General features: G+C 34.9%; 1 protein-coding gene across 12 annotated transcripts in view; it reads right to left on the bottom strand.

Moving 5' to 3' along the window:
* Positions 1 to 794: 794 nt before the first annotated feature.
* cast (calpastatin) overlaps positions 795 to 13,824 on the bottom strand; it is a 69,236-nt gene continuing 56,206 nt past the window's right edge. For 11 of the 12 annotated variants that reach the window (XM_056446982.1, XM_056446990.1, XM_056446983.1 and 8 more), the window contains 13 exons: positions 13,667 to 13,723; positions 13,422 to 13,508; positions 13,195 to 13,314; positions 11,926 to 12,027; positions 11,126 to 11,227; positions 10,941 to 11,045; positions 8,269 to 8,361; positions 8,133 to 8,174; positions 5,869 to 5,994; positions 5,712 to 5,795; positions 3,518 to 3,550; positions 3,106 to 3,211; positions 795 to 1,130 (listed from right to left, as the gene is read on the bottom strand). In XM_056446982.1, the coding sequence (XP_056302957.1) occupies positions 3,113 to 3,211; positions 3,518 to 3,550; positions 5,712 to 5,795; positions 5,869 to 5,994; positions 8,133 to 8,174; positions 8,269 to 8,361; positions 10,941 to 11,045; positions 11,126 to 11,227; positions 11,926 to 12,027; positions 13,195 to 13,314; positions 13,422 to 13,508; positions 13,667 to 13,723 (1,050 nt within the window). In that variant the 3' untranslated portion in view covers positions 795 to 1,130; positions 3,106 to 3,112. The remainder of the gene's footprint in view (positions 1,131 to 3,105; positions 3,212 to 3,517; positions 3,551 to 5,711; positions 5,796 to 5,868; positions 5,995 to 8,132; positions 8,175 to 8,268; positions 8,362 to 10,940; positions 11,046 to 11,125; positions 11,228 to 11,925; positions 12,028 to 13,194; positions 13,315 to 13,421; positions 13,509 to 13,666; positions 13,724 to 13,824) is intronic. The other variant, XM_056446985.1, reaches the window with a different exon arrangement.

Below are 13,824 nucleotides of genomic sequence, written 5' to 3'. Positions count from 1 at the left end.
CGTCCTGTTACAATTAATAGCACACAACATCTCTGAACGCTCCAGGAAAACCTGTCTGCATTTGTTAAACATTAAAGAACAGCAAATCCTTTGGAAGAAACTGCTGGGTTCAAAGGTCATCCTTTGGTTTCTATCATCAGCTCTGGATGTAATATGAACACTTTAAAGCATCAAAAGTCCTGATGTTAAGAAAAATGGCAATGTTATGGCTACCCTTTCACCAACACAACCGATTTTAAAAAGAAAAAGCTAAAGATTCAGTTTTCCCCACCACTTCTAACGCAACACCTGTTTACCTATACTGAGAAATACATTTAAAACCTATTTTTAAGCTAAAACGATCTCCAAACTCATGTGGAATTCAAATAAAAAGTTTTCCAAATGATGCTCTAACACTTTTATGATGACAACAGGCACAATTAGTGTTTGCTAAATTATTACTTTTTTTTTTCGAAAGCATTCTTGTAAGTGCACTTCAGGAAACGAAAAACAAAAGAAACACCTCCCAAGCAAACCTTTTTTTTTTGACTAGTGTCATTAACCAGACATACAACAGCATAATAATCACGCTCATCCATTGCCATTTCTGTACTGACTGTAAACGATGAATTCATAACCTATACACCATCTCTGTACACCAGCGTCTCGATAGATCTTAGATGCTAGAGATGATTAAAGATGATTTAAAAAAAAAATAATAATAAAATTATATATATATATATATATATATATATATATATATATATATATATATATATATATATATATATATATATATATATATATATATATATATATATATGGCATAGTATTTTTTACCATTGAAAAAAATTATATCACAACGCCACACCAAAGTAATGACCAGAAATAGAACCATACATGCACTCGATGTAAACACTATTCTGTATATACATGTTCTATCAGCCATGAAGAGAATAAAGATCGTGATAATTTCTGCTTTGCTTTAGGAGAAAAAGAGGAGGGGGCTCTAAAAATGTGTGTAAGTGTCTCTGTGCAGTTCTATATATATATAATTGTTTTGTTTCATTCCATGTCCATCATAAAATATTTTTCTTGTCCGAGCAGCTCCCTTTAATGGTTTCTTGTGTTAGGGATGACACATCATAATCCTGAAAGAAGTAAAATAAAATAAAAACGTAATAAATACATCATACAGATGAAGTTAAGACTTAACAAATATATATTACGTTGTCATTTGTATTCATTTATTCATTTAGACATTAAAACCTCTTGGTATTTAGCATAGGAATCTTAGCATAGGAAGCTCACCAAGACTGCATTTAATTTATTTGATAAAAATGCTTAAAGTTTATTTTTAAAAAAATATATTATTACAATTTAACAATTCTCAGCATCATTACTAATAACAATTATTATATTATACACTCACCGGCCACTTCATGTGGCACTAATGCTCGTTTATGCTTGCTAATCAGCCAATCACATGGCAGCAACTCCATTCAAACCAAGCATCAGTTTGGGTAAGAAAGGTGACTTAAGTGACTTTGAACGCGGCATAGTTGTTGGTGCCAGACGGGCTGGTTTGAGTTTCAGAAACTGCTGATCTACTGGGATATTCACTTACAACCATCTCTAGGGTGTACAGAGAATGGTCTGAAAAAGAGAAAATATCCAGTGAGTGGCAGTTCTGTGGGTGCAAATGCCTTGTTGATGCCAGAGGTCAGAGGAGAATGGCCAGACTTGTTCGAGCTGATAGAAAGGCTACAGTAACTCAAATAACCACTCGTTACAACTGAGGTATGCAAAAGAGCATCCTTGAACCTTGAGGCGGATGGGCTACAGCAGCAGAAAACACACCGGTGGCACTCCTGTCAGCTAAGAACAGGAAACAGGCAACAATTCACACAGGCTACAATTGACCAAAATTGGACAAGATTGGAAAAATGCTGCCTGGTCTGATGAGTCTCGATTTCTGCTGCGACATTCAGATGGTAGATTTTGGTCAGAATTTGGCATCAACACCATGAAAGCATGTATCCATCCTGCCTTGTATTAACAGTTCAGGCTGCTGCTGGTGGTGTAATGGTGTGGGGGATATTTCCTTGGCACACCTTGGGTCCATTAGTACCGATTGAGCTTTGTGTCAACACTACAGCCTACCCGAGTGATGTTGCTGACCATGTTCATCCCTTTATAAACATAGTATACCCATCTTCTGATTGCTACTTCCAGCAGAATAACGAGCCATGTCATAAAGCACAAATCAGACTTGTTTCTTGAACATGACAATGAGTTCACTGTACTCAAATGGCCTCCACAGTCACCAGGTCTCAATCCAATAGAGCACCTTTGAGATGTGGTGGAATGGGAGATTCACATCATGGAGTTGGTGAATCTATGCCACGAATGATTAAGGCAGTTCTGAAGGCAAAAGGGGGTCCAACCCGATACTAGTAAGGTGTAACTATTAAAGTGGCCGGTGAGTGTATTATATTATATTATATTATATTATATTATATTATATTATATTATATTATATTATATTATATTATATTATATTTAGAATTTTGGGGATTTGTTTTAATAATTTTTAAGTCTTTTAGATTACAGAGGCTACATTTATTTCATTAAAATGCTTTAAAAGTAGTTACTGTATATTGTGAAGTATTGTGAACTTTAAATTTTCTATTTTAATATATATATATTTCAGAAATTTCAAATCGCCATTTAAACATTAAAAAAGACTTCACTGTGACTTCTGATCAATTTAATGCATCCCTTGCACAAACAAACAAAAAAAAAACACATTAAAAGTTTAGTTCACTCAATTTTTTTTTATCTATTCCAAACCTTTATGACTTCTTACTTCTGTTGAACACAAAAGGAGATATTCTGAAGAAAGCAGAAATCCTGCAGCATTGACTTCTATAGCAGGATAAATAAATAGTGCGGAAGTCAATAGTTGCTTTCTTCAAAATGTCTCCTTTTGTGTCCAACAGAAGGTTTGCAACAATTAAGGGGGGATTAAATTGACTGAAGAATTTTCAGCTTCGGGTGAACTATTCCTTTAAACCCAAACTTCAAAATTAAATCTAAAGCAAAGGAAAATTGAAAGATACAGACGTGCAGTTTATCTTTTTCCAGCATTTGTGGAAGCTGAAGGCACCACATCTGAGCTCGGTTTACTGGACAGCAGATCTGTGGCTGAAGAATCTTCTACTGCCTGTTTCTGGGACACAAAATCTGACGTTTCAGTTTGGTGAAATGAGAGACTGCTTTGTTGTGTAGCACCACCCTGTGTTCATAATCAGGACACCTGGATGATGTATGGTTCATAAATGCAAAGCCTGTGTATCAAAGCAGCCGCAGTGCTCAAACAACACAGCCTTGCCACATATTTCAATGAATTTGCAAGTATACAGCCATGAGATGTGTTTCAGCTGATGAAATGTTGGTTTTTTGAGTTTGTGTTTCTCCATGCTGCCGTTCATGAGTGAAAGCCAAATTCATGCATTTGATTTCCAAACACACCTACCTTTGGTTTAGACTTTGGTTTCGCCCCCTTTCCCTGTAATCAGATAGAGACCCCTGATATAAACTGGTTTCAACCAGAATGAAGGGTCTAGGGGGATAAACCTGCTGCTGCTCAAACACTTCTGTCCTACTTTTTCATTTGAAGTTTTCATTTACAGTTCTTTTAAGGGTTTGTGTATTTAAAGGTGAGGTACTGCAGGCTGAAATACTGCGTTTCATGCATCAGACAGTTTTGGTCTATTTGGTTTTACTTGTTTGTCTAATGTAAACATGAGAACATTCAAAATATTTCATTAATTTGTGTCTGTTTATTGAAATTATGGAAACAATTTAGGTTAAGTGTCAATTTTCACTATAAAATAGTGGCTTATTACCTGCCTATTAAGAGTTTGGCTGTTATTTTAAAATATATATTCTGCATGATCTTATTCAATGTCCCTAATCCAAGCCAGTACCTAAACCCAACTACTACAACTAATAATAAGCAGCAAATTAGGAGTTTGAGTCAAAAATGATAGATTAAGACAGTGGTTACCAAAGTGGGGGTCGGGACCCCCGGGAAGTTGCAGGACAATGAGCGGGGGGTTACTTGGTGATTTCCAAAAATCAAATTCATTTTATTAAACTAGTAGAATTAACCTACAGAAGAAAAACAATAATAGTTGCATAAAAAAGTAAATAAAAAGCCATAAGCCTTTTAATTTGAGAGACCCCTGGGGTGATTACATTATATTAAAGACACAGCGATAGCATCAGATGCAGCAGATTGACTTCATGGCACCAGGTTAAACTTTCTGACACCTTTACGGCACTCACATATGTTAAAAATTAAATTCAGGCCACAACTAAACATGGAGAATGGTCTCCGAGTGGCATTCTCCAAAATCAAAGAACGAATAGAGCCCAAGGTTTATATATTTATAACCACCTCAGAGGATATTGGGGGTCGCGAGTCACTGGCATTTTTATTTTGGGGGTCACGAATTGAAAAGTTTGGAAACCCCTGGCTTAAGGGATAGATTACCCAAAAGTGAAAGTTCTGTCATCATTTATTCATCATCTACTTGTCACAAACCTGTTTGAGTTTCTTTCTTCTGTTAAAGACAAAAAAAAAGATATTTAGAAAAATGTTGAAAACCTGTAACCACTGACTTCCATTGCATTTGTTTTTCCTACAATGGAAGTCAATGGTTACAGGTTTCTAACATTCTACCAAATACCTTCTTCTGTGTTTAACAGAAAAACAATCATCTCAATAAGATTTGAAACTACTTGATGGTGAGTAAATATGGAGAACAATTTCATTTTTGGGTGAACTATCCCTTTAATGGTTTATTAACAATGGGAATTGTACCTTAAAATAAAGTGACTATTTCTTGATCACCTGGACCAATATAATGCGGATTCTGATGCTTAAAATGCTCACTACCCCTATTGACTGTCTCTTTGTATTTTCATTGAAACCATTTATATGCCCTAATTGTTTTTTTTAATAATAACTTTTTTTTTCTTTAATTATTTTTTTAATTAATTATCTATTTTACTTTATTTTAATTTTTATAATCATATATCTTTGCATTATAATGCTTATTCCTTGTATTTTTTATTGTTGTGTTCTTTGGTAATTATTGGAAAATAATAAAAACACTTATTAATAATAAAGTTTATAAAAAAAATAATAAAGTGTGACTGCAATTAAAATATATATGTTTAAAGGCTACGTACTGTACAACAAACTTCACAATTTTATTCAGATCTGTACTCTGAAGGTTTTTAACAAAGGTATATGTTCATGCATTTCTATATTTTAATAGAAAAACCTTGCAGTGCACAGTAAAATAATCCTGAGTTCACAGTATTTTCTATATTAAAAAAAAAACATGACTTCATTCCAGTGTTCAGATTTCCATGCTACAAATGTATGCAAAGTAAGCACATATTTAATGAAATAATGGCTCAATAAGTATGTAGAAAAGGGTAGAAACATTAACTAATAATCATCACTAATATTCTGCAGTTGATTGATTGATTGCAAACATTTTAGAACATTTGTAATGTAAGAAAGGTTTGCAATTCCTAATGAAATCAGTCAACCAACTGGGGAATGATGGCGATGATTATTAGTTTATTTTTCTACCCTATTCATTTAAAGTGTCTTGCATCCATTTCTTAGTGATGCTTCATCTCTCCATTACCTTTGCTTTGCTGTCTTTGGCTTTGGGGTCAGTCAGGTTGGAAAGCACGTTGTCTGCCAGTTTGTCCAAAACCTGACCGGTTGCCTGTAAACAGACGAAGATGCTGTTATTTGTGTGAAAAGTTTAGAGGGAGGTTTTTGCAGGTTTGTTTGGGCACCTTAAAGGTTGGTGGTGTTGGTGCAGGGGTGAAGCTTTTGGCATCAGATACAGTTGGCTTTACAGTCGGTACATCTGAAAAATCACTAGACAACAAGTCCAGAGCTGCTGAAGCATCCATTGATGGCTGAGAGACAGAGAGATAGAGTCAAAAATGTGCCATGACTACTGAAAAATCAAGGACACTTGTGTAAAAGACATTGTAGATGTCCTTTATAGGTTATAGGAACTGTAATGTAGTGTTTTTAATTAACACACACTACAAAATTGTCTGGCTTAAGGATTTGTAGCTGTTTGTTTCAGTAAAATATAATTGTTTTATGACTGAAGAAACAAAAAAAATTCAAAAGTTTATATTAAAAGACCTATAAAATGTCATTTAGTGTAACAAGTGTTTTATATAGCAAAATAAATACATATTTGAAGAGATAATTGTAACGCCACGCCAGCAGAGGGAGCCCTCACCCGACTACTGACTCAGCTCCGCTCCCTTTGCAGTCACTTCCTGTTTGTGCTGTATTTCAGCAAGAGCTCAGGCCATGCTTCCTTGTGAAGTATTGCCAGTCTACCTGCCATTTCAAGAGACTTTCATGACTGCCTGCCTGCCTGCCTGCCTGTGTATGACCCTGCCTGCCTTGATCAAGTACGTTATCTGTCTTTGCCCTCTTGCTCTGTTTTGGAATAATTATTGTTGCACTGATCCTCTGCCTGAATCACTACTACATCTCCTGGAATTGCCCCTGTGTTTGTCACGGGTTAGGACTGCTTACATGTTGCAGACTCTGCTTGTTTACCAGTTGCTGTCTCTGTCTAATCCCATTAATAAACTTCTGCATATGGATTCTAATACTGTCTCAGACTCACCGTTACAATAATAACTAATTAAGAATCACATTGGACCCACAAAATGCTAATTTATAATCATTTTGAATATTTACACTTTGCCATTTTTCTGTTAAACTACTAGGCTTTACCCATTTGTCATGTTAATAATCTCTAAATATACAAATTTTATATGCTGGCTTGGTGACACACATTGGACAATCCATTAATGTACATGCTGAAAAAGAGTACTTGCCCTAATATAGACCATTGTGAAACACCAGTTGAAGCGATCATTCAGTCAGATTTATGATTACCATTTTAATAAATACAGTTTAGAATAAGCGTGTTGTTTCATATTCAGCAAAAGCTATACACTTTAACAAAATAACACTTAATATTTTTTCCTTTTGTTACACTTCATCAATTTATGTCTGTAGATTTTAGTTATAATACATATTTTTAAAAGCTGTTCTCTCAGTTAATTTTTCTTCCTGCACTGAATCATAAATTGCCACTATAATAATACTTGCATATATTTTATTTATATACATAACTATTCTGAAGGTTTTTACAGAGTTTTAGATCATTAATGCAGTGTTTCCCAAACCTGTTCCTGGAGGCACACCAACAGTACATATTTTGGATGTCTCCCTTTTCTGACCCATTAACTTCAGGTGTTGGAGTCTCTTCTGATGTTATGATAAATTGATTCAGGTGTGTTTGATTAGGGAGAGGTTGAAAATGTGTACCGTTGGTGTGCCTTCAGGAACAGGGTTGGGAAACACTGCATTAATGTACATGCTGTAAAGTTCTGGCCCCAATAACGTCCCCTGAGGAACACCAGTTGAAAGGCTCATTCAGTCAAATTTATGACTATCGTAAACATTTTTAATAAATACAAGATAGAATAAGGGTGTTGTTTCATTTTCAACAAGTTATTTAAATATTAAAATGCACTTAAGTTTTTCATTTGTTGCACTTGTCAACTTATATCTTATATATTTCAGGTTTAATACTTTTTTTTTTTTTTAAATGAGCTTTCTTTCCCTTTTCTGAATCATAAATTGCCACTATAACAACACTTGCATATATTTTTACGTATATACATTGCTTTTATGAAGGTTTTTAAATCATTAAATGTTCATTGGCCCCAATATTAACCATTGTGGAACACCAGCTAAAAGCCTCATTGAGTTAGATTTATAACTATCAATTTTTAAGAAACATATTTATTAAATACATGTCAAAAAATTGAATTAAAATGTAATAATTTATATCCATTATGCCGAATGACAATGGAGCATTATTTCCCTAATCATTTATTTTAAAACAAAGTTATTTAAAACATTAAAAACACACATTTAGCTTGGATTTATTCTCATCTTTCTACATCCTGTCCTATTCAACATCTTGTTTACACTCAATAATTCACTTAAGTACCTGTTTTGGTTTGACATCTTTCTTCTTTGCTTCTTCAAATGCCTGCGGAGAAGACCAAAGAATGAGTGGGACATTTCTTTCAATTTAATCATGTATAAATGAAATCCAGTGTAAAGGAATCATGAAGTGAAGTCACCTTGCGCTCCTCTGCAGTGAACCGATGATCTGGTGGAAGAGAGTCGTCTCTCTCACCCGGTTTACTTATTCTCTCTTCTATGACTGTCTTCTCCTTTAGTGGGAAGAGAGATGGTTAGAACTTTTCAACCTTTTCATATTTACACTAAATTATTCATCCCATGACTAGGTCACTAAGTCTATCAACATACAGAAAAAAGTAATTGTGTTAACAAGCGACTGATTTCAGCTGCAGGTTTAGTGGATTGAAGGGGTGGGACCTTCAGAATGTTGAACACACCTGACTGGTCACACAATCGGAAGTGCAGAGTGATCAGAATCATTCATCTAAATTAATGTAAGTTTTTAAGGGAAATTATCAACACATTTTCTTTAATTTTTTTGTATACTATTTAAGGTATGTAATCGTACCAGTAACGTTCATAATAAAAGCAATAAAAATGTTTTTAATTTAATAGGGACTTCAAATAATGGTGCAAATACCATAAAAATGACAACTGCAAACTACAAACTTTACTTGTCAATTAAACCACTTTGCATGATTCATTTAGATCAGGCATGGGCAAACTCGATCCTCGAGGGCCGGTGTCCCTGCAGAGTTTTGCTCCAACACTAATCAAACACACCTGAACACCCTAATTAGTGTCTTCAAGATCACTAGAAAGCTACCAGCAGGTGTGTTTTAATAAGGGTTGGTGCAAAACTATGCAGGGACACCGGCCCTCCATGATCGAGTTTGCCCATCCCTTATTTAGATCCTCTCATAAATTTAACGTCTTATTATTACCCATTGCAAATACAATAACGTCAGGCCAAAAAAAATGTTTCCTTTTCATCACTTAAGTTTTAATATGTGTCTTTAGTATGTCATAACTCAATTTTTTTAATATAGCTGGAAAATATAATGTGCCAAATAGGTCCTGATGTACAGAAAGGCATGGTTAGTTATCAGTATTGGATTATATACAGTTTGCAGGGCATTAAACTCCTATGATCAGTGTCCCTCAGTCTCGCTCCAAATCAAAAGGTGATTGAGTTTCAGTGTTGCGGCCCCAAGGCTCTGGAACCGTCTCCCTCTGAACATCAGGATTTCTCCATCACTTGATGCTTTTAAATCTAATTTAAAGACCTATATTTACTCCCTAGCCTTTGAGTGATGCATGCTTGTTATTTTATATCTGTATTTCAGTTTATATATATATATATAATTTTTATTGTTGTAAAGGACTTTGTGGTGATGCAGTGGCGCAGTGGATAGCACGTTCGCCTCAAAGCAAGAAGGTCGCTGGTTCAAGCCTCAGCTAGGTCAGGTTATGTGTGGAGTTTGCATGTTCTCCCTGTGTTGGCGTGGGTTTCCTCCGGGTACTCCGGTTTCCCCAACAAGTCCAAAGACATGCGCTATAGGTGAATTAGGTATGCTAAAAAATTGATGGTAGTGAATGTGTGTATGGGTGTTTCCCAGTGATAGGTTGCAGCTGGAAGGGCATCCGATACGTAAAACATATGCTGGATAAATTGGTGGTTTATTCCACTGTGGTGACCCCAGATTAATAAAGGGACTAAGCCGAAAAGAAAATGAATGAATGAATAAAGGACTTTGGATCAACTACAGTTGTGTAAAATTGTGATCTATAAAAAAAGCTTGCCTTGCCTGCCTAGTAGTTAGTGTGACTTTCAAAGTGGAATACTGAATGGACATTTACGACAGACTATTTATAATATTTACGAGAAAATTATTTATGACATCATGCGGATATGCAGCAAAATGCTCCTCTCTCTATTACTTTTCCTTTCTAATTGAGAGTTTTGGATCCTGAATGGCTTTTCTGATGTAAACCATTAACAAGATGTTTTTTTTATTATTGTTCTGCAGTTGAAACATTCAGGGATTATTTGGGAGGCAATACATTTTAAGAACGTACTGTTATTTTCAACATGCCTTCTTATGTTTATACTTATGACACATAATTATGACATCCTGCTTTCACTAACTATAACTGTAAAATGGGATTGGATTGTAATTTTGTTATACAGAACATACTATGACATCACTGGCTACCATTAATTAGGCAATATTTATGTTACAGAAGATTACTACACTGTAAAATCCAAAAAGTTAAGGCAACTCGAAACATTTGAGGAAGCTGATTGCTATAAACCATTTAAGTTCAAAAACTAATCCTAATGAGTACTGTAAACTTGATCTATTTGAGTAAACGAAGCAGTTTGAGCACAGTAAAACCCAATAAATATAGAGAACTCAACCCAACTGAGTACTGTAAAACTCAATAAGTTAAGGAAACTCAAACAGTTTAAAAAAAAGTCAATCGCCACAAACCATCTGAGTTAAAAACTAATCTATATGAGTACTGTGAACTTACTCCATTTAGGTTAAAGTAATGAGGTATTTAATTAACTCATTACCTTCAACACTGAGTTCAAAACTCTTCAAATGAGTAGAATTAACTTTCAATCAATTTTGAGTTAACTACACTTATTTCATTTGATGAAGTTGACTGTTGGGTTTTACAGTGTACTAAAACTCAGCAACTAAGAATTTTAGGAAAAGATTAAATGGTGGAATTTTTTTCATAATAACACACAAAAATAAAACTGAAATACAGGACTGTCTCATAAAAATACAGGTGAAGTGGTTCACTGAATCGGTGTTACCTTAACAACAGTTTTAGGTGGGACAGGGGTGGGTTCAGGGGCTGCTTTAATGTCTGCCAGAGTGCCTGAAAGGGCATCCAGAGCTGACGAGGTTCCTTCTGACAACTTTGACAAACAGCAGAAGTGGAAGTCAGTATTGAGGTAAAGTGTGAGTGTGTATAAATGTCAATAGAGTAAACATTCACCAGTCTGTCAGAGCGTGGGGGGCCAGAGACAGCAGAATGAACTGTAGACGCAGAAGAAGCGACAAAATCACCAGCAAGAGCATCTAAAGCTGAATCTGAAGACTAAAGAAGAGAGTGAGAAAGAGACAAGACAGAGGTTGAATATAAACATTACATTAACAAACAGTGTTTGTAAAAAAATGATAGTTTAAATTAGCAAGTATGCATTAAGGCAACGGTGTCAAACTAAGTTCCGGGAGGGCCACAGACATGCAGAGTTTAGATCCAACCATGTTTCAACACGCTTGCATGTGTGTTTCAAACAAGCCTGAAGCAATCAATTAGTCGGATCAGGTGTGTTAAATTAGGGTTGAAGCTAAACTGTGCAGAGCTGCGGCCCTCCAGGATTTGAGTTTGACACCTTTGCATTAAGGTAATCAAGTAACAGTTGTTAGAATTAGAATTAACATTATTCAGGATTCATTAACAAGCAAAGAATCACAACAAAGCTTTTCATGAAAATAATAAGCAGCACAACCATTTTCAACACTGATAATAACAATCAGAAATGAGTCTCAAAGAGCATATGTGCATTTTCGAAGGATTTTACATGATGTATAATTGTGATGTATCATAGGAATAAATCACATTTTAGAATACACCTTCACAACAAAAATATTTAACTTATTTTACTTGAAATATTTCACAATTTTTTTTGCTGCAGTTGTAATTAAATAAGTGCAACCTTACAGAGCAGATCACAATTTTTGCATCTCACTGCTGTTTAGGAGAAACAATTAAGACATTAAATGTGAACTCGCCTTGGCAGGGGATTTAGAGGCAGGGCAAACAGCAGATGGTGCGGAAGGAGTTGTAAAATCACCAGACAGGATATCCAGAGCTTCAGTAGCATCTAAGGAAGGCTGGGGATACAAGAAACGTCAACCAATGAAATCACAGGATCCAGCAGCAAATGACCAATTATTACATGACACTGATATATAAATATGTGTGTTTATTAAAATAAAATGTGCATAATAGTATCTAAAAAGTATTGGTCATGTCTGTTTAATATCTATCTATCTATCTATCTATCTATCTATCTATCTATCTATCTATCTATCTATCTATCTATCTATCTATCTATCTATCTATCTATCTATCTATCTATCTATCTATCTATCTATCTATCTATCTATCTATATACACACACACACACTTTTTACATACTATTATACACATTTTGCAATACTGCATTAAAAGAACCAATGCCTGTATTAGCATATAATATTGTGCATTAAAAATGGCAAAGATCATCCTTATAGAATAAAAAGATATGCAAGTCAAGCTTGACAGAAAAATCTGATAAATTCCTTAACCAGTAACACAAAAATGGCATGTTATCGTGTGTTCATTTACGCAAGGCATTTTGAAGAAACATTTTGTTAAGTAGGAAAAAAGCTACAACGGTTTCCCTGGTTAAAGCAAATTCCACTGTCATTACTGGAAATTTACAGAGAAATGGTGATGCTAGCTGCTAGATGCTAGCTGCTAGATGCTAGCAAGCAGACACAGGAAAAGTTTCTTTCCTCAGGCTGTCTACCTTATGAACAGTTAAATATTCCCCTACTGTGCAATAAATATGTGCAATACTTTCTCATACGCACTTGTACACAGCACCTTATATCAATGTACAATGCAATACCTTCTACATTTGCACTTGTACACAGCACCTTATATCAATGTACAATGCAATACCTGCTACATTCGCACTTGTACACAGCACCTTATATCAATGTACAATGCAATACCTTCTACATTCGCACTTGTACACAGCACCTTATAACCTGTATATTTATAACAATCTGTACATACAACTCAATATCCAGGTTTTTTGACTAACCGCATCTGTTTAATGTTTATCTTTTTTATTTTTCATATTTATTTTGTGTTGGTCACTTGTCACTTTATGTACACTGGAAGCTTCTGTAGCCAAAACAAATTCATTGTGTGTGTGAAGCACACTTGGCAATAAAACTGATTCTGATTCACAAACACAGTTAAAGCTAACAACTGTTAGAGCATATTACATCTTTCTGAGGAGGAGGAGGATATTTCATGAGATTTTCCTCTTTGAATCTGTATTGTGGTGGGAGTGTGTCATCTCTTTCTCCAACACGAACGCCTTTCTTTGACGTCACATCCATCTCCTGCTCGAAAGACATTGAGATATTAAAAAAAGCACTCAGAAATGGAGTACTGACATCTTTATGAAAACGATAAATCAAAGAACAGTTATATTGGACATCATTATTACATGTACGATGTCCTTAGGTTTCAGGTCAGGTTGTTTTTTTGGTGGTTCTGGGGCAGAAAGAGTGTCGCCCAAAGCACTAAAAGGATCCTGCGAGTATGAGGAAAGGAGAGAGCAATTTCAAGTGGAATCCAAGGAGTATTAAATATAGGGTTCAATAGACAAAAAAAGCTATATATATAAGCTACAGATATGGTTAATATGATTCATTTATTGATATGATAATATATTTTTATCTGGAACAATACCTCATCTGGGGTTTGTGGTGGGCCTGGAGGGATGGTTTTAGGAGCAGCCGAAGAAACCTAGAAGATTATAACAGAAATACACAAATATTTATCATTTCTGAATGAAAACTAATCTGGAAATATATACAGGAAATATTGGACAAAGTGCAAAAAAAATA

Source organism: Danio aesculapii, chromosome 21 (genome assembly GCF_903798145.1).
Source record: "Danio aesculapii chromosome 21, fDanAes4.1, whole genome shotgun sequence".
NCBI lineage: Eukaryota > Metazoa > Chordata > Actinopteri > Cypriniformes > Danionidae > Danio > Danio aesculapii.
Note: the sequence above shows the minus strand (reverse complement) of the source record. Positions and strands in the feature narration are given on the sequence as shown.